The 23,755-nt window shown below is 41.2% G+C and overlaps 1 protein-coding gene across 9 annotated transcripts in view; it reads right to left on the reverse strand.

Annotated features, from left to right (window-relative positions):
* WASF1 (WASP family member 1) overlaps positions 1-23,755 on the reverse strand; it is a 173,251-nt gene that overhangs the window by 24,465 nt on the left and 125,031 nt on the right. For all 9 annotated transcript variants that reach the window (XM_073337022.1, XM_073337023.1, XM_073337021.1 and 6 more), the window contains one exon: positions 8,382-8,516. In XM_073337022.1, the coding sequence (XP_073193123.1) occupies positions 8,382-8,516 (135 nt within the window). The remainder of the gene's footprint in view (positions 1-8,381; positions 8,517-23,755) is intronic.

Raw genomic sequence — 23,755 nt, forward strand, 5'->3', positions numbered from 1 at the left:
TGGTGAGGCCAGCATCAATGAGAGCGATTTGGTCAGCGAGCGTTTTGTGCTGGTCTGCTTTCTATGAGGTGAGGAAGATGACTGTTTTTTTACTATTTTTTTGGTCTTCAAGGACCTTGGCATTGAAAGGACTGGTGACCTCTGCTGTGAACAGGGTTCCTGCCCAGGGTTGGAGGCTGGTCTTAGGGACTTCTCCATTAAGCTGAGTTTAAGCCTCAGGACTTGTCTACATTACCTGCAGGATCGACGGGCAGTGCCGAGTGCTCTCCCGTCGACTCCGGTACTCCACCAGAGCGAGAGGAGCAGACGGAGTCAACGGGGGAGTGTCAGCGGTCGACTCACCGCAATGAAGACACCGCAGTGAGTAGATCTAAGTACGTCGACTTCAGCTATGTTATTCACGTAGCTGAAGTTGCGTAACTTAGATTGATTCCCCCTTCCCCGCACCCCCCCAGCGTAGACCAGGCCTCAGGTATCTATCCCTTTATGCCCTAGCCTTCAGCTTGTTACAGTGGGCACTTTCTGGGGAATGTGAGATTCTGCCAAGCAACTGACACATTGAGTGTGTCCATGTGATACAGGAATTGCCTCTCTGCATGTCATGCATCTTTTAAAACCTAGTGAATCAGGCTTTTCCTAAACTACTACTAACTGTACTATGGGATGGAAAATAATATTTTTTTTAAACAGGGGACATAATTCTAACAACTGAAACTTAACTTGTCTATCCTAATTTACTAATTTATCTAACTTGTCAATTTGAAAACGAAGGTTTTCAATGGGACTGCTGAGTGCCGTCTCAGGCCGGCGATGGTTGAGAAGGAACCGAGGAATCTGGGTCGCATGCACACTAGCTGAAGAGCCAGCAGTGTGCAAGGCAGACACCGTGCACTGCTGCAAAACTCTCCGAGCAAAGGCGCAGGGATGCACCTTCACCTGGAGTGGAGTGGAGTGGAGTACCCACAGGGACATCTCTCTCGAAGAACCTGTTCTTTCAAATGTCCCAACCCCCTTTCCAGGTGCTGCTCCTTGTCTTACAATAAACAAAACTCTAGCTTCCAGTTTCTATTTCCTTTACCAAGACCAGTTTTTTATCCCAGCTGCTGCTTCCTCAAGTTAACATCACAATTGCCTCGCCTCACAGCTACCAACCATTCTAGGTTTCCCCTGCCAATGCCATCTTTGTCATCTATAGCAAAAGCCTCTACCCCCCACCTCTTATGGTATTAAGGCTATATAACAGTGGTGGGCAACCTGCTGCACGCGGCCCATCTGGGTAATCTGCAGGCAGGCTGCAAGATAGTTTGTTTATATTGACTGTCTGTTGGCATGGCTGCCCGCTGCTCCCAGTGGCTGCGGCTCACCGTTTCAGCCAATGAGAGCGGCGGGAAGCAGTGGCCAGCATGTCCCTGCCCACCACCGCATATAACATTTCTTGTTTCTCAGCTATTAATCTTTCCCATGTGGTAACTAAATTCTGTGACAGAGCGATGTTTCTAGAACACTAAAAACCTACAGGTACACTTAAACGTTCAAAAGAGACATTTGAATTGAATTAAAAATTAAACTAATGACTTTTATTCATTTAAATATTTAATTCAATAACATTAGTTTTTGAATTTTTACACTTATTTCTCTGCTGCCATGGAATTTTCCATTTATCACAGCATTTAGCACAGGTGTGCTGCAAAAGTCAAAGGCTTTATGTACTATGTTTGGCTTCCAATTTGTTAAAATTAAAAACACCATTATAAGGCATTGTTTTCTATTAAAATAGCAAAATAGACAGATCAGCTCTCAGTTTATAAATTTTCCTTCTTCCAGGACACCACTTTTTTTTTTTTTTAGGGAGTAATACACAGCTGTTATTTGTTAATGACTTGTTACACTTGGTATCAGTACTGCACTGTATATCAGTATCTCAAGAGAGAGGCATGAAAGTTAGGATGATGATTCTTAATAAAAGCACTGTAAAATTTCCACCTACACAGATTTTAAATTATATATCTGTACTAGCAGTTCAAGATTAATGGCACTAAGAAATTCATAGAACTGTGGGTAAAACTGACAAGTATTCTTTACAAGAGCAACAATATGAATGGATCACATTTTCTTTATTTCATAGTTTGGACACAACTACTTTCACAAATAACCACTAACAGCTAACTCACTAGTCTTTCAATTATTATAGGATGTGTGTGTGTGTGACACACCTTCAACCCCCTCAGAAATCACTGTATGTTAAATAAGGACATTAAATAAAACATGGCTGCAGAGAAACCACATCTCCAGTGCAATGAATTTAAATTATTTTTACTACAAGAAGGAATTTTATACCTTACCACGCTACATTTATGTTCTAAAAATAAATTATTAAAAGAAAAGATTTCAGAGAATTCCTTAGGTATTTCTTCAGTTAACTTATGATAATACTTACAGCACTGATTTCTCATGCTAGCCACAGCCAAAACAGGCTGAATGCTTCTATTATTTTTCACTGAAGAATTAATTTTATTAACACATGCCTATCATCATGTATAAAGAAACATATTCATTCCACTTAATTGAAAACAAACAATTATTCTTCCTCTATGTACAAGTATAGCATCACTGGTATGGGGAGAACAAAGTAATACAGAAGTCTTTGTGATAAGAAAAAAATGAGGGGAAGATACCTTATATTCAAAACATATGGACACTCCCTCTCTAAGCTACAATTTTTCAGATGTTATGGATTCATTAATTTAAACAGAGTATTTCAGTGTTGGAAACCATTTTGATTTCCTTTTTACAGAATATTAAGCAAATACATAAGGCAGAAATAATTCAAATGCTAGCTCTGATAACATTAAATCCCATTTCTGGTTGTTTGATTTCTATGTGCGATCACTGATTTTGTGAAATTAATAACTTCTAACAAACTTAGTAAATTTTATTCAAACAAAATCACATTTTTAAAGTCATTGATGCAATATTCTGATTCGTTCTATAAAATCTATGTATGAATCCATGTAATTTCTGTTCTTTCCGCTCCTCATTTTTTCCTGTAGAAAGTCAGTAATTCTATACGTTCCTTGTTTCACTCCTGAGGTACAATGTTTCCTGTAGCTCCTGGTGGAACCATATATTTCTATACTTCAGGGTAGTGCATAGTGAATACAATCCAGTCACTCTCCTGATTTGATTTTTCTTCTTTTGCATTAGAAGATTTTATTCATATAAAATTATGAGGGAAATTCAAAGTCCTTGCAAAACTTCAGTTTCTTCTGTCAACCCTAAATCAAAGTTCATGTCAAGTATCTGTATCTTGCCCAAATGTACTTCATTCTCGCTGTTCATTTATGCTGTGAGCCCCTAAAAGTGAATTTTTTCTTCTTTTCTTTGTTGCTGTGTAGACACAGAGGAGTACATCTTAAAAGAGATCTCTGCTATTGTCTGCTGAAAGAGAATACCCCAGTGGCATATCAAAAGAGAATCACCTGATGTGTATCCTGGTATAGATGACCCCATTGCCATACAAGTTAAGATTAACAGAAGGGAGTGAAGTTTTTACAGGGCTTCTGTAAATCACTCCGTTTTGTATGGCAAACATTTCTAATGGAAGAAAAATAAAACATGTTGATATAAAGTCTCTCCTAGCTCCATGGTGCATAGGGGCAGTGCTGTCACTCCAACACACTTTCAGAGGGTGCAGCATGTGCTCTGCTACATGGCTGGTCAGAGGGTAGAACCACAGTAATGCTTCCTTCCTAACCCCTTTGGAGTGGCTAGCACTGCTAAATAAATGCATACTTTACAATCAGTTGAGCATAAGGACTGAGATTTGCTTGAATCTCGCATGGAGGTTTAAGACAGGAGGCTCCATGAGCCCTCCTCTACCCTTACCCTTCTGTAACTTACCAAACTAATTTGCCAAACTTTTTTAGATTTTATTACTTAAATCATAAACCATTTTCCTCCATTAAAAACCTTGATATTATTTTAGCCCAGATGAGAGCAAGAACTGTTTGTAAGTGAACCCTTAAAATTCAAAGCCAGAGAAGCCTGGTAAAGAACAAATGGTTTCCCCCATCTCTCATAATGGTTCCCCCTATCTCTTTACTCCCCTATCAAAGGATTCACATTGGGCAAACCTGTTCTTCTAAGCAAGGAGTGCTGGATATAGCTTCTTCAAGGAACTTGTTAAATGACAATCCTGGATCAGTAAGACAGGCAGTACCCCAGCCTTTCCTATAAAGTACTGCCAGGCACTGCTAGCCCAGAGAATGAGGAACCGATACTGAGTTGCCACTTGGGTCATGCTGCATGACCATGAAATTGGTGGACTGGCTCCCCCTCTTACCCCTGTTTTGTTTAACTGCAACATTTTTCTACTTCCTTACCAGTGTGGTTTAATAAACATTTGCAAGAATAAATGCAGTATTGTCAAAAGCATTTGTAGTGCATTTTGGGCTAAATACTATTTTAACAATCTCTCTCCTGATTCTCTGACAGTAAACACCCATTAGTGCCTAGTATGTAAGCCTATAACTGAACTTGTCAAAGGCCATTTGTGCAAGAAAGTATGAATACCCATCTCACTACTCTGTAATATCCTCAGAATCGTAACTACATCAAGCAAAATGGGCCCTGTGTATTTTTCTGAAATTTGAACGTTTACCAAATTCGTACAGACATAATTTCCCCAAATACTTAAATTTTAAACCAATAACTAGATTGCCAAGGGTAAACATGAAAATGACATACCCCCACCATCACATCTGTTATAAGATTACAGTTGCTCACTAAGAAATCTTTCAATATCCAATCATTGTAAGCATAGTCCTTTACTTGAAAAAGGGGAGGTGTGTGTGGTTTTACTTTCAGAGACTTGGAGAATGTGAGAGCTCCTCGGGCAAATCATGAGTTTGTGGAAAATCAGCAGTAATTCTGTGAGCAGTTGCTTTTAAAAATCTGTTCTAAAACAAATACTAAACATGTCAGAGTCAACAACTCACCCTTCCTGGGTTTTTATTTACACTGAAATTAACAACATAAAATTCAGTTCAGACCTTCACACTGGGTTTGGCTGCTACTAGGATTCCTACCTTAGGACTGCTCAGCCTTCCCCCTAGATCAGTGGTTCTCAAATTTTTGTACTGGTGACCCCTTTCACATAGCAAGCCTCTCTGAGTGACCCCCCCCTTATAAATTAAAAACACTTTTTTACATATTTAACACCATTATAAATGCTGGAGGCAAAGCGAGGTTTGGGGTGGAGGCTGACAGCTCGCAACCCCCCATGTAATAACCTCATGACCCCCTGAGGAGTCCTGACCCCCAGTTTGAGAACCCCTCCCCTAGATCCTCCCTCTAAGGTTACTCCCACCTTCCCTATATCCAGGTCAGTTACAAGTCACCTGTTTAGAATCAGGAGAGCACACTTAACATTCCACAGAAGAATAAACACCTGCTACTAGGGTGGGCAATTTCAGGCAAACAATCTTATAAAGCTGAAGAACTTGATAGTTTCCACAAGACTAGGGTCCAGAGTATGAGCCTGATACGCCCATTAGGTTTTGGAAATCTGGTGCATTTTTACCTAATTTTATAAAACAGACCAACCAAATGTTCAGACTCTTTTGTTTTATAACGAGCCAAAAGACTGAGCAGACTGTCCAGTCTAACAATTTTAGCAACGGCTTGTCCCACAAAGAGAATCTTGATCACAAGCTGTCTCAGCTTAATGGTATGATCCATCAGTGGTGCAGCTATCTCAAAAGAAATGTGTTTTTCATTTCTAAACAGAATAGCTATAACATTATCCACCAGAACTGAAAAAAAAAAACAACCCACAATAAGAATGCAAAACTTCCTTCTACTCATTCTAGTCTTGGAAAGTGAAGTTATATAAACTCCATAGTTCCTATAGGATGCAACATGAATCCTCACTTTAGTGTAGTTAACATTTTCTATCTCTATGAATGGAGCTTTAACCGCAACTAATCATGCAGAACTGGAACATCTTTTTATTGAAAACTGGAATCTTAATCTCTGTCTGAGATTACATTCCAAAAAGTGGAGTGGTCTGATTTGGGATTCTTAGATATTTTCTGTTTCTGTCTATAAACAATAGCTTCCCTACTTAGGTTTTCAGGAAATGTGGAAATTACGCTAACTCTGTATGGTGAAAGGTTTCTGTGATCTTGCTCAGCTGGGGTGCAATTGACCCCATCCTGAGGGCCAGCACAATGCCTATATACCACTTAAGCTGTACATAAATGCTACCTGCTAGTCCTCTGCCTAAGTCACCCCAGTGATGTTTTTTGAGCTACTTGTTTTCTCAGGGCTCAACATTATTTCTAAAGGAAAGAATCTCAGCTGGTGTAAATCAGTATACTTCACTGAAGTTAACTGAGATACAATGATTTACACCATCTGAGGACCTGGTCTATGAGCCCCTATAGGAAGTCATTGTCATTCTAACTGATCCAATTTTCACTAGTTTTCATACTAATAAAGTAATGCTGTGGGCTCCTCCTAAACTCCTTCCATAGCTAGCTCTGAAACTGTACGTTGAATCAATCACCCAAATAATATTTTACATGTTCTTATACTCATTCTGGTAACAATTCTTTAAGCAAGTCGTATATGCCTTATTTTTGACAGTTGTGCCTTAGGTCAAACTGTGTTCCGGAGAAACATGTCTAAAACATTGCTTCTCCATTTTTTTCATGTCTTCAGCTCTCTTATAACTCATTTACTTCTGCATTGCATCTATACTACCAAACTTCATATCTTCACTAATGGTAAAACGGTGGATTCCGTCTAAGTGAAGAAAGGGAACAGTGTTTTAACCATGTTGTTTAACTGTACAGGAGATCCAGGACAGAAACAGTCACAGAACCCACATCCTTTTATTCCACGTAGGGTTAATGACTTAGTGGTGAAACTGCCTTGTCTACACTGCAGCTTCCATTGCTGCTATCACACACAGAGAATAATAACTGTGAAGCATGCTATAGTAGACAAAGCTGTGGAGAAAAGGAAATTACTTACCTGTCATCTTGTTCTTTGAAAGAAGCGATGACAGATTTATATTCATCCACCTTTCTCTACCACAGAGTTATGGTCTTAGCTGTTAGATTTTTTTGTGTGGTCAAAAAGAAACTGGAATTGGAAACTATAGCATTCTATGTACCTTCACAGGTTACATGATCTACCCTCTTCAAAAGGTTCAGTTATTTTGGCTTGTTAGACAGCTTCCAAATCTCATGACTAAGTCTTGAAACCCAACAGTATGGAAAAGCAGAGGATTTCAATCTGAGGATAGTCATCCAGAACCTTTCCTGAATACTAAATTTACTTAGGCAAAAATATATAAATCTTAAATAAATAGGGGGGAGGGATAGCTCAGTGGTTTGAGCATTGGCCTGCTAAACCCAGGGTTGTGAGTTCAATCCTTGAGGGGGCCATTTAGGGATCTGGAGCAAAAATTGCAGTTTGGTCCTGCTTTGAGCAGGGGGTTGGACTAGATGACCTCCTGAGGTCCCTTCCAACTCTGATATTCTGTGTGATTCTGTGATTTTTAGCAAAATACACAGATTTAACGATTATAAGGTACTTTAATAAATTTACAGTATGCATTATGCATGAAAAAGGAATAGGAGAAAAGGGTGAAGGGGGACACGAAAAGACTGGGAGAGTACTGACTGGTCAATTTTTCACAATGTTAAAAAAAGATACAAAGGACCAAAAAGGTGGGGAAAGAGGTGGCAAAGGCTCATCCTCGATTTTCTGATGTCAAAGTTCCACAACTAAACGATGAGTTGTTCACTGAAGATCAGTAGATGATGGACAGGATGGATGAGAGGGGAGAGCTGAACAGCATTATGCCTGTCCTGGGACAGATGTGTGAAACAATCTTTGACAAACAGGGCTACAGTTCAAACTTCACTATGAGCCCAAAGTTGTACACATTTTAATAAAGAATGACCATGTGTCAATTACTGAAGACTTTACTCACACAAGTGCTTATAAATCTCACTCATGAAGGTAAAAACTGAGTACAGGTTTACTCCCAGAATTAGACTTAATTAATAAAATCAAAAATATAATAAATAGTAATGCCATGTCACAATTCTCTAGCACCTTCCGTCTAAGTCAATGGAAGCTGTAGGTGTTCAGCACCCTGGTATGAAAACGTTGGGCTGAATGACTTGCTCAAGATCACATAGGAAGTCTGTTGCAGAACTAAGAGGCGAACCTATGCCTCCCCTTCTCAGTCCTGTGCCTTAACCCCCAAATCATCCTTCTTTTCATTTTGCATATCAATTTATTTACAGCACAAAGGAAATACTCTTAAATGTAAGAACCACAGTCATGTGTGGAAGTAAACTTACGTTCTTCTTCCTTTGGGTCAAGTTGTGTAACACTGACAGATAAACGGTCCACACGTTCTTGTAAGGAGTTAACCCTGAAGGAGAAACTGTGCGCTTCATTGAAAAGCTCACCAAATATATCTTCAGCATATTTACCTGCAACAGAAAAAGTTGGAAAATAAGAATTCAAGAATGGCACAAGTGATCCAAAATGAATGCTTTTTTAAAAGACTGTCTTTTGAATTGTTATGTTAAAAAGATTATTTTTAATAGCTGACAGCTGTTAAAGGTGCCAATCTTAACAAAAACTTGTAATTTACTGAGTTCATTAAGAATGTTAGATGAAAGGACATAGAGAAGTAAAAGGGATTTTATTCAACTGACAATGTATTTACTAAAAATGAAATTAGTATATCCAATACACTAATGAACAGATCCTCAACTGGTGTAAACTAAGGTAGCTACAGTGACATCTGTGCTCAGCTAGGATGATGTATACTATCTGAGGATGTAGCCCTACAACTGGATTAAGTAATCTTTTCAAGTGTAATTAAAAAATACTAAAGTAAACTTGTCAGTTATATAATCTGACAGGTTTTCGTAAACAGAAACCCAGGTATTTAGTTTCAGTATAATTTGAATCAGATTATTCATAGATACAATTAAAAAATAATTACTTTCTTCCTTTGAGTGCTCAATATTGTAGAAACTGACCAACACGCACTGAGTCCTTCCATAGACTTCAGTAGCCAATGGACCTTTCCCTAATAACACAACCTATAGCCAGGTATCATGTAGAAAGATACAGTACAAAATTCTCCATGTAGTTCTGCTACTCCTCCTCCATCCTAACCTGCAACGCCTTTTACATCTTAAGCCTGTCCTGAGCAGAGTCTGCCAATACTACTACAAATACACCAGACTTGGGGCCATGTTTTCTGAAGACCGCAACCTGGTCTTGTGTGCATGTATTTCATGTGAAAAGTTTGTTCTTTTAAGATGCCTTCACAAGCGTGTCATATAGGCTTCTAATTACATGATCTTTGTAGAATCACCAAAATGTAGGACTGAAAGGAACCTCGATAGGTCAGGGGTGGCCAACCTGTGGCTCTGGAGCTGCATGCAGCTCTTCAGAAGTTAATATGCAACTCCTTATATAGGTGCTGACTCCAGGGCTGGAGCTACAGGTACCAACTTTCCACTGCTCAGCCCCAGGCTCTGCCCCCACTCCACCCCTTACCCAAAGGCCCCCGCATTTTCCTGCCCCCTCCCTTGAGCCTGCTGCACCCTTGCTCCTCCCTCCTCCATCCCAGAGCCTCCTGTACACTATGAAACAGCTGATTGCAGCGGGCAGGAGGCACGGGGAGGGAGGGTGAGGTGCTGATCGGCCAGACTGCCGGCGGGCAGAAGGTGCTGGAGTTGGTGCGGGGAGGGGCTGATGATGTATTACTGTGACTCTTTGGCAATGTACATTGGTAAATTCTGTCTCCTTCTCAGGCTCAGGTTGGCCACCCCTGCGATAGGTCATCCAATCCAGTCCCCTGCACTGAGGCACAAGTAAGTATTATCTAGACCATTTGTGAGAGGTGTTTATCTACTCTGTTCTTATAAATCTTTAATGACAGAGATTCCACAACCTTCCCAGGTAATTTGTTCCAGTGCTTAACTACCCTGACAATTAGGAAGTTTTTCATAATATCTAACCTAGATCTCCCTTGCAGCAATTTAAACCCCTTACTTCTTGTCTTCTTGTTAAGGAGAACAATTTATCTCCTTCCTTTTTATAACAACCTTTTATGTATTTGAAGACTGTTCTGTCCCCCTCAATCCGCTCTTCTCCAAACTAAACAAACCAAGTTTTTTCAATCTTTCCTTGTAGATCATGTTTTCTAGACCCATAATCATTTTTGTTGCTCTCCTTTGGACTTTCTTTAATTTGTCCATGTTTCTCAAAGTGTTGCACCCAGGACTGGACATAATACTCCAGTTGAGGCCTTATCAGTCCTGAGTAGAGTGGAAGAATTACTTCTCTTATCTTGCTTACAACATTCCTGCTAATACATTCCAGAATGATGTTTGCTTTTTTATAATAGTATTACATTGTTGACTCATATTTAATTTGTGATCCACTTTAACTCCCAGATCTTTGTCTTCAGTACTCCTCCTAGGCAGTCATTTCCCATTTTGTTATTTGTGCAATTGATTATTCCTTCCTAAGTGTTGTACTTCACATTTGTCCCTAGGGAATTTCATCCTATTTACTTCAGACCATTTCTCCAGTTTGTCAAGATCATTTTGAATTCTAAGGCTGTGCTCCAAAGCGATTGCAACCCTTCCCAGTTTGGTATCATCTGCAAACTTTATAAAAGTGTACTCTCTATGCTATTATCAAAATCATTCATGAAGATATTGAATAGGACCTGACTCCAAACAGATCCCTGTGGGACCACACTCAATATACCCTTCCAGCTTGACTGTGAACACATTGATAACTACTCTTGGAGTACACTTTTCCAACCAGTTGTGCACTCATTGTATAGTATAGTATAGTTCATCTGGGCTATATTTCTCTAGTTTCTCATGTAAGGCTGTGTCTACACTACAAAGTTAAGTCGACTTCATGTAAGTCGACATAGAGCCTCCAATTTAAGCAAGTTGATCTTGCATGTCTACACTATGCTCATTGTGTTGGCAGAGTGCATCCTCACTAGCAGGGCTTGCATTGATACGTGGAGCACTGCACTGTGGGTAGCTATCCCACAGTGGACAAAGCCGAGTGGAATTTTGGTTTGGGCTTGCAATGCCTCATGGGACCAAAACACTGGCACGGGTGGTTATGGGAACATGGCATTAGCCTCCCATGATGCACTCTGAAATCAATGGCAAACAAACCAAGTCTTTTTTGCACCTTTTTTCATAAGCCTGGGTTACCCGCATGGACACCATAGCATAGACTCTGCTCAGTTGTACACTGTTGTTGTGAGCATTAAAAACACCTCGTGCCTTATCCTGCAGTATTTACACAGCCAATACAGGAGCCGCCGCATGGAACAATTAGTGCCACTCAAGCAGCCCTGCTGGAAGACACAGAGTGGAGCAATTCGCAGTTGCTGGAGAGAGTCATGCATCACCTTGACACGGTTGAGTGCTGTTTCTGGGCCCAGGAATCAAGCGCTGACCGGTGGGACTGCATCGTTATGCAGCTATGGGATGATGAGCACTGGCTGCAGAACTTTCGATTGTGTAAGGCCACTATCCAGGAACTGTGTGAAGAGCTTTTCCCAGCCATGAAGCACAGCATTACTAAAATGAGACCTGCTCTGACAGTGGAGAAGCAAGTTGCGATAGCTCTGTGGACGCTTGCAATGCCACACTGCTACCGGTCAGTGGAGCATCAATTTGGAGTGGGTAAATCTACCATGGGATCTGTCTTGATTCAAGTTTGCAGGGCCATCAAAAGACTTCTGCTAAGGAGGGTAGTGACTCTGGGCAACATGCAGGACATAGTGGATGATTTTGCCATGATGGGGTTCCCTAACTGCAGTGGGGAGATAGAGAGAACGCATATCCCTATCTTGGCACCAGACCATCTTGCCAAAGAGTACATAAACCAAAAGGGGTACTTCTCAATGGTGTTGCAAGTGCTGGTGGATCACAGGGGCTGTTTTACCAACATCAGCGTGGGATGGTCAGGAAAGGTGCATGACGCAGACATCTTTAGGAACACAGGTCTTTTCAGAAAGCTGCAAGCAGGGACTGTCTTTCCAGACCGCAAAATAACCATTGGTGATGTTGAAATCCCAATCGTGATCATGGGAGACCCAGCTTATCTAGGGTATCAGATATTACTCTACAAAAGAACCTATTCAGCAAAAAGAGAATTTGCTAATTTATTTGATTCCTACAGAACTGTAATCATTGCTAAATCTTTATTCTTAAACTGTAGGTGTTGAGTAACTCTATTGTAGTGACTAGGAGTTATTCATATCCTGCAGGCAAAGAACTGTGTTCCTAGTGGTGAACAAATGGTTACTAACCTTCCGTAACTGTTGTTCTCCGAAATGTGTAATCTAGGACCAAACATTGAGGAAGTGGGAAAGGTAGTTTACAAACATGGGGAGATGGAACCGGGCATCTCCCGGTAGTTTACAAAGGTTTATAAAGGTAGTTTACAAACATGGGCAGATGGAAACCACAGAAGCAATAGTCTTAGCAGCAGAGTCTGGCACGTCCAGTGCAGCCTAGTGAAGTTCTTGCTACAGACTTCCCCTCATCAACTAAAGAGAACTCCTGTCTAGCACCCTCCAGCAACATGTCCCTAAACTTTAACATGGAGTCCCGAACATTACAATCACAACATCCCAAAGAGTTAGTTGGTTGGCAATTCTGATTTGCAGGATAAATAGAATAAACTTTTCTACCAAATAAATCTAAGTTCTTTTGCATCGTTTGATTTGGGAATTGCTGCCTGTTGTCCCTGTCGTTCCCATTCATTGGCTGCTGGCACCACCAGAGAGCCTGGGGGTGGGGATGAAAGTATAGATATTCAACCCCTTGGGAGGATATATAATATTTACATTCAGCCCTTTTTGAAGTGGGAGGAAGGGATGAAGGGATCTTCCAGAAAGATTAATGGGCTTCATAATTGCCTCTTGAATAGATAAGGACACCTGCAAAGGCCCTGTGGTGGTCAAAATATCAGTAAAGTGGTCTGAGGACTTCTTAACCTCCTCTACCTGGATCCCCAAACTTACCTTTTTCCATAGCTGTTGGTGAGTTTTATAATCATCAGGATGAGGTGAGATGCCTCCCAAGGAAATTGCCTCATCCAAAGAGGAGAATGAAGAAGCCAGCACAAGCGGAGGCTGCTCCTCCTCCACTAGCTGTCCAGCAGGATCCTCCTGAACTGCCTCTTGCTGCTTGGATCTGGGCCTGGTGCCAGGCTCAGGAACAGGCAGCACCTGGTGAGTAGATTCCTCACTCCTTTTCAAGGACACAGAGCAGGAACACCTGGTGTATGACCTAGAAACCAAGGGGTGTCCCCCCAGGTTCCAAAAAGACCACTGCCGGACCAGTAGTGAGCCCCCATGACTCCCCGGCCACATACCTGATCCTATTCCAGCTGGAGGATCCCAAGGCACCCCAGGCATCTCAGTGGAGAGTAATGAGACCAGCTCCGATGGATGGAAAATATAGGCGCCAATCTTCGATTCAGAAGTGAATGAATCCCTCTACTGACCAAGGGGTGGGGGTGGGGGGACTGTCCCCACTCTAAGGCAATGGAGTTTGTTGCAGAACTGAGTGCTGCACCAATGATACTGCTGTCCCTTTGTCTGCTGGTACCAAGGGCACAGTCTCCTGCTCTCCCAGGGATACTGGTACCGATAGGCTCAAAACATCTCTCGCTGCCACAATGATCTCCAGTGTGGTCCGTACCGAGAAGGTCCCAGAATGCTGAGGTACTACAGATGTAGAAGGTGCCCCCTCAGGCCTCAGACTTGACAGTACTTTCCTGGGTGCAAGAGTCAATGGTATAAGTTTCTGTGCTACCAATGAAGAGGAGTGCTTGGGTTTCAGTTGCACTCTACTTATCCCCATGCTTAGACGATGACCTCTCTCTCAGTGGTGCTGGTGACCTTCCTCTCTCGGTGGTTTGTTTAGAGGTCTTATGCCACTTCTTAGGCACTGGGGAGGGAAAACGGTGCCAGGTACATTCCTAACTTATGTCGAAGTACTCAGTGCTGAGTCTGAATGGCTGGGCTCTGATGGAGGTCTCAGGGCCTACACCATAAGCAAAATCTTTAGGCTGGCTTCTCTGTTTTAGGCATAGAGCGAGACATGGAATTTGCAAATTTGGCAACAATCTTGAACGTGAGCTTCCCCAAAACACTTCAAGCAGCTTGAGTGAGAGTTACTCACAGGCATCAGCCTAGCGCAAGAGATGCAGGGTTTGAAGCCAGGTGACCCAGGCATCCGTGGGTATCCAGAAATGGAAACCCGAAAAATGGGGACCAAAAAGGAAACTAATTCGATCTACACTATTAATGAAATACTAATCAACAATAAAACCAGAAAACTACAATAAATTTACAATGAGCACACTGAGAGCACTCGCTAATGCAAGCTAAGCAATTCCAATGACCATCATGGGTGCTAAGAAGGGACTGAGTGGGCTTGGGGTTAGCTGGGCCTTTATACTCCAGCATGCAGTGGCCCACAGCAGCAGGGTGATTTTTGTGCAGCCCTGCACAGCTCTGAGGTTCCTTGGTATTATAAAGTTAGTCAAAAAATTTAATGTTAACTTTTTAATTGTAAGAAACACAGAAAAAAAATGATAAGACGTCAAGACGTGTGACACTATTATTGTGTGTTTAGCTTTTAAAGTTTTAAACCAATATCCTAACCACTCAGGCAAATGTGAGAACATGACAGACACTAATAATGTTTTCAATACCATCATGATTTATCAATGTGGTTTTATACGTAACAGACACTTTCACATGAGTTGAGCATGTGAATGACCTCCATACCATTGCTGTTTATAAGTCTCATATCGGAGGAGTTAAGGAAGATATGAAAAGCTGACTGACATTTGTTTGCAGAGACAAAGTAGATATCTCAAACTCTATCTGTGGCTCAGAAAGAAAACCTATCAGATACATGGAATCCTAGGCACTAAAGCAGAGTTACAGAGAATTAGCACCAAATATTCTTTATCGTGAGTCCAAACTAGGGTAATCTTTTTGTTTTGAAAAGGCAGATCAGGGGGACAAGAAGCCACTCACACACTACAAAAGGTACAAATCATTCAGCAAACTCTGCAGCTCTTTACATTTAAAAACACCAGTTACAAATCCAGGAATCAGAGTAGCAGCCGTGTTAGTCTGTATTCGCAAAAAGAAAAGGAGTACTTGTGGCACCTTGGAGACTAACAAATTTATCTGAGCATAAGCTTTCGTGAGCATCCGATGAAGTGAGCTGTAGCTCACGAAAGCTTATGCTCAAATAAATTTGTTAGTCTCTAAGGTGCCACAAGTCCTCCTGTTCTTTTTGCAAATCCAGGAATGCTTTAAATAGACTGCAACAGCAACCTTTTAAAGCTCATTTTACAGTAGTTACACATATTTGCAAGACAGCATAGAAATTCGTAAAAGAAACACTGTTTACCTTTCCTTTAGCTACTGCTGACCACTAATATAAAAAAATCATTCAGGCTGAACTGATTTGGACAGGTTTGTATATCTCAATGTACACGGTTATTTAGAGGGCCTAGGGGTTTATTTTAACTACCTGGCTTACTTCTAAACCACTGGGCTATTCAGTTACGTCATCCTTTAAGTAAGTACCAAAACCAGTACTTCCAGGGGTTATAAATTCAGATAAGGCCAGAAGGAACCACTGTGATCATCTAGCCTGAACTTCTGTATAACACAGGCCATCACAGCTCCCCAAAGTGACTGTCAACATAGTGAAGTAGTGGATTTTACTGCAAACCATGCATTGTGATTAGTATTGGGGCTATTTATTAAGAAAGGGCAGGGTCATGTTGGGTTATGTTAATCCTACTTCACTTGGAACAGAGCATTATTGCACGAAAATGTCTCCCACTTTGAAAAGTTTTTGCCTAATGTCTATTTTCAGTCAGTTGCATCGTTTCTTCATATAATTTATATAGCAGTGTGAGACAATTATCCCATGCAGTGTTTTGTTCCAGTGATATCACCTCATAACATAACTTTATTTGTGTATAAGTCACATAAATCATTGTCTTTTGTTAGCATCTGGGTAGTTTTTTACAGGAAATTGTTTGGGAGATGAACAGAATTTGGAGGTAATGTCTTCATGGCTATGCTAAAATAATAATAGTTATATCCTGGATTTTAACAAATATGCAAGCAAAAAGGATGATCTCTGCTCTTGTGATTGGTTGCCATTTAGTCACTAAAAATGTAAAGGAGATTTGAGGCAGAGATTAGGAAAAAAAACATTTGTGATTTTCAAGTGTGTCTTGATTATAGATAATGAGTGGTTTAGCAGTAATTTGAGTACCTCTGAAAATGGCAATATACTCTGATCTTCAAGTTACTTGGTAATCGCTTTCATCACATATTACACATGAAAAAATCCATGGCTTTTGCAGTTGATGAAGCCTTTTAAAAATTTCTAGTGTGCTTTCTTCTGTAAAAAGAAGCAGGGTACTTTTTATGAGTTACTTAAATCAAGTTCTTAAGAAACTTTCCATGATTCTTTCATAGGCTTGTAAACCTCCAAAGGTGGGGTCAATATAGCTTTCACTTCAGTAAACCAGGAAAGAAGAAAACCCATTCTGAACTTAGGCATGGGAATGTCACCATTAATTTTATTATGCTCACCAATCACATTCTGAACCAGGTCTGAACTAAAAGTTAATCTTGGTCACACAGATCTGAGAGAAATAAGCAACATAGTGTAAATTCAAACCTTAATTTGTGTTGCAGCTCTGTCTTCTGTGTGACTCCTCCACACAATGCTGTACTACACTAAGTCTAATCACAGGTGTCACTTTGGGTCAAGCTTATAATATTTTAAAATGGAATAAGTAAATAATGGAAAAAGAGAATCAACTGTGTTGTTATTCTGAATTATCAATTCTGAATTCTGCTATTTATTTCATTCATATAAAAAGATGGTTATCTGCCTTTCGTAACTGTTGTTCTTCGAGATGTGTTGCCGCATGCACGATTGTTGGAAGTTTTTACCCTAGCGGTACCCGTCGAGTCGGCTGTGGAGCCCCCTGGAGGGGTGCCTTTGTGGTGGTGTATATAGGTCCCTGCCGACCCGCCACCTGCTCAGTTCCTTCTTGCTGGAATACTCCGACAGAGGGGAGGTGGGCGGGATTTGGAATGGACATGAGCAACACATTTTGAAGAACAACAGTTACAAAAGGTAGGTAACTGTCTTGTCTTCTTCAAGTGATTGCTCATGTCCATTCCAATAGGTGACTCCCAAGCAGTTTCGATGGAGGAGGGGTTGGAGTTCACCAAGTTGCTGATTGCAGTACTGCCCTGCCAAAGGCCGCACTGCCCCTCGCCTGTTGAGTGATGGCATAGTGCGACGTGAAGGTGTGGATGGAAGACCATGTTGCTGCATTGCATATATCCTGAATGGGGACTTGTGAGAGGAACGCAGCGGAAGAGGCCTGCGCTCTTGTGGAGTGTGCCATCAACACTGGGGCTGGGATCTTAGCCAGGTCATAGCATGTTCTGATGCACGGGAAGAGGAGGCTGGGGACTGTGCTGTCATGGCAATTAAGTCCCGCACAGCCTCAAAAGTGTCTGGTGTGGAGGGCAGGTCCAGGTCCTCTTCCAACATTTACCAGAACGGAGAGTCCACCGACACCAGACTCGATGGACCTCCACTTCGAGGCTGGAGTTGACAGTGCTGGGACTGACGGACCAGCGTTCTGGTGTCCCAAAGTGGGATGCACCACTCTGAAGTCCTGTCCGCTCTTCTTGGTGGGGGAGCAGCCCCCTTCTGCCTTCTTTTTCTTATGGGGCACTGGGGATTGTGATCGGTGCCACACCGATGAGCCAGCCTTCACTTCAGGGGAATGGTGCTAATGCTCCTTATGTGAGTCCTGCCTCGGTGCCCAGATGTCCTGCACTGAGGCTGGTGCGCTGTGCACCGAGGCTGCCAGTGCCAGCTCTTGAGCCGGTTGGGGCTGGAGAGCGGACTCCATGAAGAGGAGCTTGAGGCGGTAGTCTCTCTCTCTTAGTTCTGGGCTTGAAGCCTCTGCAGATGGTACATTTGTCTTGCAAATGACCCTCTCCCAGGCACTTCAGACAAGTGGCGTGTGGATCCCCTCTGGGCATAGGCTTACCACACCTATTACACAGCTTGAACCCCTGGGGCCGCGGCATGCCCCAGCGATGGGGAAAGATATCGGGAGGGGGAACCCCCCAACTTAAATGTACTAACAAACTGACTAACTGACTAAGATAGTGAAGGATAACAACTAAATACAGGGGAAACCACAAGGAAGCACTTGCTAAAGCAAGAGACCAGTTGCTCCAATGACCGTCAATGGTGGTAAGAAGAAAAGGAGTACTTGTGGCACCTTGGAGACTAACCAATTTATTTGAGCATAAGCTTTCGTGAGCTACAGCTCACTTCATCGGATGCATTCACAAAAGCTTATGCTCAAATAAAATGGTTAGTCTCTAAGGTGCCACAAGTACTCCTTTTCTTTTTGCGAATACAGACTAACACGGCTGTTACTCTGAAATGGTGGTAAGAAGGAACTGAGCAGGCGGCAGGGACCTATATATACCACCACAAAGGCGCCACTCTAGGCAGCTCCACAGCTGACCCGACGTGTACCGCTAGGGTAAAAACTTCCGACGATCATGCATGCAGCATGTTCTATTGGAACACACCTCTTTGAATGGACATGAGCAATCACTTGAAGAAGAATAGGGCCCTACCAAATTCATGGCCATAAAAAATGCATCACTGACTGTGAAATCTGGTCTTTTGTGTGGTATTACACCATACTATACAGATTTTACGGGGGAGACCAGTGTTTCTCAAATTGGGGATCCTGACCCCAAATGGAGTTGCAGGGGGGATCACAAGGTTATTTGGGGGGGAGGGCGGGTCATCATGATAAGGTCACCCTTAACTGTGCACTGCCTTCAGAGCTGGATAGCCGGAGTGTGGCGGCTGCTGACTGAGGGCCCAGCTCTGCAGGCAGCCGCACAGAAATAAGGGTGGCAATACTGTACCATAGCATGCCATTGTTACTTCTCCTCCCCCCCATACTCCTTTTTGAGTGAGAACCCCTACAATTACAACACCATGAAATTTCAGATTTAAATAGCTGAAATCAGGAAATTTATTATTTTTAAAATCCCCTGACTGTGAAATTGACCAAAATGGACCGTGAATTTGCTAGGGCCCTACATATAAAAGTTGACAAAGTATAGCTGAATTTTCTGTGAATAATAATCAGGATGCAACACCTATTGGCACCAAGTGCTTTCTTACCTCTTGAGCATGCAGGTTTTGGGGTTTTTTTTTGTTTTTTTTTCAAATCCAGCATATCCCTATTCTTAATCATTAATTTATGTACATCCTTCATGCTAGACAAGGTGTTGAACTCTTCAAGTGAGGTTACAGATGCTCTTTTATTGGTGCAGCCAAAATCCCAGTGCTTGAATACAAGATGTTGGGAAGCCATGGCACTATCAATATTGACAATGCCTCAATGGGGCTATGGCTGAGTGTAGACAAAATCCTGCCCCATTCCATGCCAGTTGGGAGCACACACTGAACTCTTTTACAGTGCCACTAGGTGGAGACCACTGGTCTTCTTTCGTACACCCTCTGAAGAACCTTGCTGGATTATAGGTAACAGGGTACAAATCCTTGAAACAGAAGGTCATTTTAAAGGAGTGAGGACTAGTGATTTTGACATGAGTTTGGAGTATCAATGAGAAGAGAACCAATGTAGTGCAACCACAATTATTCATGCTCACTCCTTGAACATTTTCTTCGATGCTCTAAGCTATGAAAGAAGTGGTGGGGGAAGGACACAGAACAAGAAACAATAAGGAAGACAACAGTGCTGCTGGATATTGCCACCTTTACCAGAATAGACTGTCAATCAGGGTGGAATATGAGAAACCTTGAGCTTCACTTGACTAGCTATAAAATGCTCCTCTACACAAGAGGAACAAAGTGACCTTGCCACTGTGGCCTACAAGAGACCAATATAGTGTCACAGCAGATCTCACTCCCATGGACTCATAAGCCATTTTGGCCATGAGAAAACAGAAGATCCTGAACCCACTACTGAAAAGCATCTGACCTCCTTATGTGGTTTGCTTCAGATGACAGAATTCAATGGACCAGTACAGCATCCTAACTCACTTACTTCATTCTCCATCAACTAGGGGTTCCTGTGGGATAGCAGAATACCTGGGGCTGAAAGCTGCAGATCAAGTGTGCTGCTGAGCACAATAATGGAGATTTGTAGTCAGTCCTCCAGCCACATTAGCAGGTCAGGACCTCCTACTAGCAGACCAAATATGCAAGGCACAATAACAGGGACAAGTGATTTGCAGACATTAGAAAGCCAGATTCTTTATTGCTTTGAGCCCTCTGTAGATTGGTTAATGGGAACTGCCTAAAAGCTGCTGAGGCACTGTTCCCTTTGAAGAGCTGTCCTGACTGAAAAAGTGTAAAAAATATTAAAATTCTAAAATGAATAAAATATTCCCAGAACTCAGTCCTCGAAGTTGACTAGGAGATATTCCAGACCAGCAACAAGGTTGCTTTTATCTGCTACAGATGGGAAAAAACTAAAGAGGGACATCCAGGAAGTTCCTAATATATGAAGGCTTCATAAAAAAATAACAAACAGCCAAAATATTCAGCTCAGTGCTCAGTAATTATATTATTAACTTCTCAAGACAAAACTACTCTTCAGAATGGTACCATACCAGGTGCAAGTCAGCAAAATCCACAGGTCCAGTAAAGTTAGAAGTTTTGGCATATCATCTTGATGAAATTCTACTGTAGACATTATCTGTAGATAGGACATTTTTCAGTTGCAGCATGGTTTTAAACTCAGGAGACCCAGGGCTTAGTGTAGTTAAAGTACTGTTGTTCCTGCTCTAAAGCACAAACCGTTGGCAAGCTGTCTCAACCTTTAGTGTGGACAGGTCAAATAATGACTATATGTATTCATTTTCAACTTACTATCTTACAGTGCCCAAAACTATTTTACACACTTTACAGTATGCATAAATTGCCCCTCCCTCCAATTGTTTACAAATCTAATTTCACAAATGAGAAAGACAACAAAGCAGTGAAGTGTAGATGTAAGGACAAAGGAAAGGCCATAGCAATTACAAAGTTACTCAGCAAAGGCACATGCATTGTACCGTTGACATTTTTTTGTCAGCAGCTTTCCTAAATATGTAAAAATAAAAAATGTCTCTTTGTGGCCAAATCACTAGAAATTGGTCTGAAGAAGTGGAGGGTGGCAGCTTAGCAAACCAGTTTGGGAAGGAACCCCTCACTATGCAGTCCAAAAACAACTGCTAAATACAACTTGCCACATCATATGCACTTATGAACTTATCAACAAATAAAGTTTCAACTCTCAGAAAAAGGTACAGAAGAAAAATTGTTCAAACACTTATTCTTGCAGAGAACCAGCCATGTGGGGAGAGAGGCTCTAAAGCTATTATATGCTTTCCTCAACAAAGTCTTATGTCTCAGAGTTCTCCACCCAGCCTTTTACTTGCTCCACAGCCTCAATTGTATACTGGTTCTGGTCCAAAAATGTATCAACTTCTGTTGTAGTTCCAGAAAGGTAATTATTTTTATCAGACATAATTCCCTAAATTGAGAACAGATCTTGTTTTTAATGTAGGTGTTACCTAATATTGTTACAAATTACATGTGATTCCTAAAACAAAGATTAGACAAAATATTCTAATGTTCTTTTCTTTGTGTAATTTGATAGGACTTTGGGTTTAGTCAATATCACTATTTCCCTTGCATAATCAGTCAGTGAGTTTCTCCTTTTCATGTGGGTGTTTTACACAGCTATAAGGGAGTTATTTTTTTTTTAGATAGGAATATGTAACTGTAAAACAAAATTTTTCTGGACTACTCAATAGCAGGTGTAGTACCTGAGGCTGCTTTTAATTCATTTTTTGAAACGGACTAGATTTCCAGCTGGCAACGTTACTTTCAGGATTTCAAAATCATCTTTCTCAAAATGAGTCAAAAGTTGTTAAGTCAATAAGGGGTACATTTCACAATTTCCATTAGTGGCTCTCCTCTTATTTTCTTAAGGAGTAATAACCACAATTTTCCATCTTACTGGTTCTGGGGGATTCACTAAACCAAATGATTCAAGCTAGCATTTGGTAAAAATTCAACATTTTTGGTGCTGAACACCTATAGGCTGTCAGTTCTCCTTATTTGTGATTTTTATTTTTATTAAAAATATCCTCACTTTAGGATCCCTATCCCTTCAAGGGACAATTTTAGAAACAAAAAGATGCTTTCCACCAAACTCATTCTAGCACTGAGAGTCTCACGGCTTGCCTGTACAGAGACTTAGTGCGTGACAAGCTGGAGAGTGAATCTGCCCTGCACTAGCCTGCTGTGCACTAAGTAGTTATGTGGACCCTGCTGCCATGCTCTAAAAGTTCAGTAATGAACAGATTCATTATTAGAAGTGATGATTTTGGACAACATCTGTTCACCGGGATCACTTGAAATCCTGAGGGGAAATATGCATTCAGCTTCTGTAGAAAGAGCAGCTCCAGACTACTAGTTATTGGGTTCTGATTATTTTGGGGCTTTTTTTTCCTTCTTCTCTATCTCAGTTCCCAAAAGGGTCTAAGGGCTTGATCCAAAGTCCTCTGAAGTCACTGAAAAGATTCCCATGGGTGTTTGGATCAGTTCCTTAGTTCTTATCTTAAAATCCTTAGTTTCAGCATGGAGTCTACTTAAACAGCAGTTTCAGAAGGAATACAGACCTATAAATACAAAGGAACAAGGAAGGGAAGGAAAAAATAATAGAGTTACATAGCAAGGTACAAAAGGTTAATTAAACAAAATATATATATCCATCGTAATAGAAATCCAGCACAAGTAAACCCTACAGAAAGAAACAAATTATGGCACATAAAATCTAACATAGAAATTAGAAGTGCTAAAAGATATTTTAAAAGAGCAATTAACCAAAGACTATGAAGAAATAAAATATTATTTAATGATATCAGAAGCAAGAAGCCACCCTGGGGCAGAATTAGTGGGTCTGCCAGACTACTAGGGAACCATTAAGGAAGTAAGGAAATTGCTTAGAAGCTAAACGATTTCTTTGCATCAGACATCACCACAAAGGATGGTGAGGAGATATCTATTCTTTTCAAGTAATAAAGATGTGGCCGTGTCAGAGTGCAGTTTGTCAGAAGAGGTGGTACTAGAGCAGACTGAGGAATTAAAGAAAAAACTCACCAGGACTGAATGGTATTCATCCAAAAATTCTGAAGAAACTTAAGAAAGAAATGAGCTGCTAACAAGGACTAGACATTATATGGATAGCAAGAATATGCATAATCACATTGGATAGGATTAAATTATGGATCTGCTGGTTGGAACTCCAAAATTAAGGTTGAGTTGAGTTTTGCATATAAAGGATATAATCTGTCATGCTTCAGAGCATAAAACAACCAAAGATTAGAAGGTTTTTCTATAATTGTCCAATATGGGGTTTCTTGCATCGTCCTCTGAAACATCTGATATTGAATAGCATCAGAAATATGATACTGTATTAGAGGGACTGCTGGTGTGATTCAATGTGGCACTTCCTGTATCCTTATATTATACAA

The sequence above is a fragment of the Lepidochelys kempii genome, chromosome 3 (genome assembly GCF_965140265.1).
Source record: "Lepidochelys kempii isolate rLepKem1 chromosome 3, rLepKem1.hap2, whole genome shotgun sequence".
NCBI classification, from domain to species: domain Eukaryota; kingdom Metazoa; phylum Chordata; order Testudines; family Cheloniidae; genus Lepidochelys; species Lepidochelys kempii.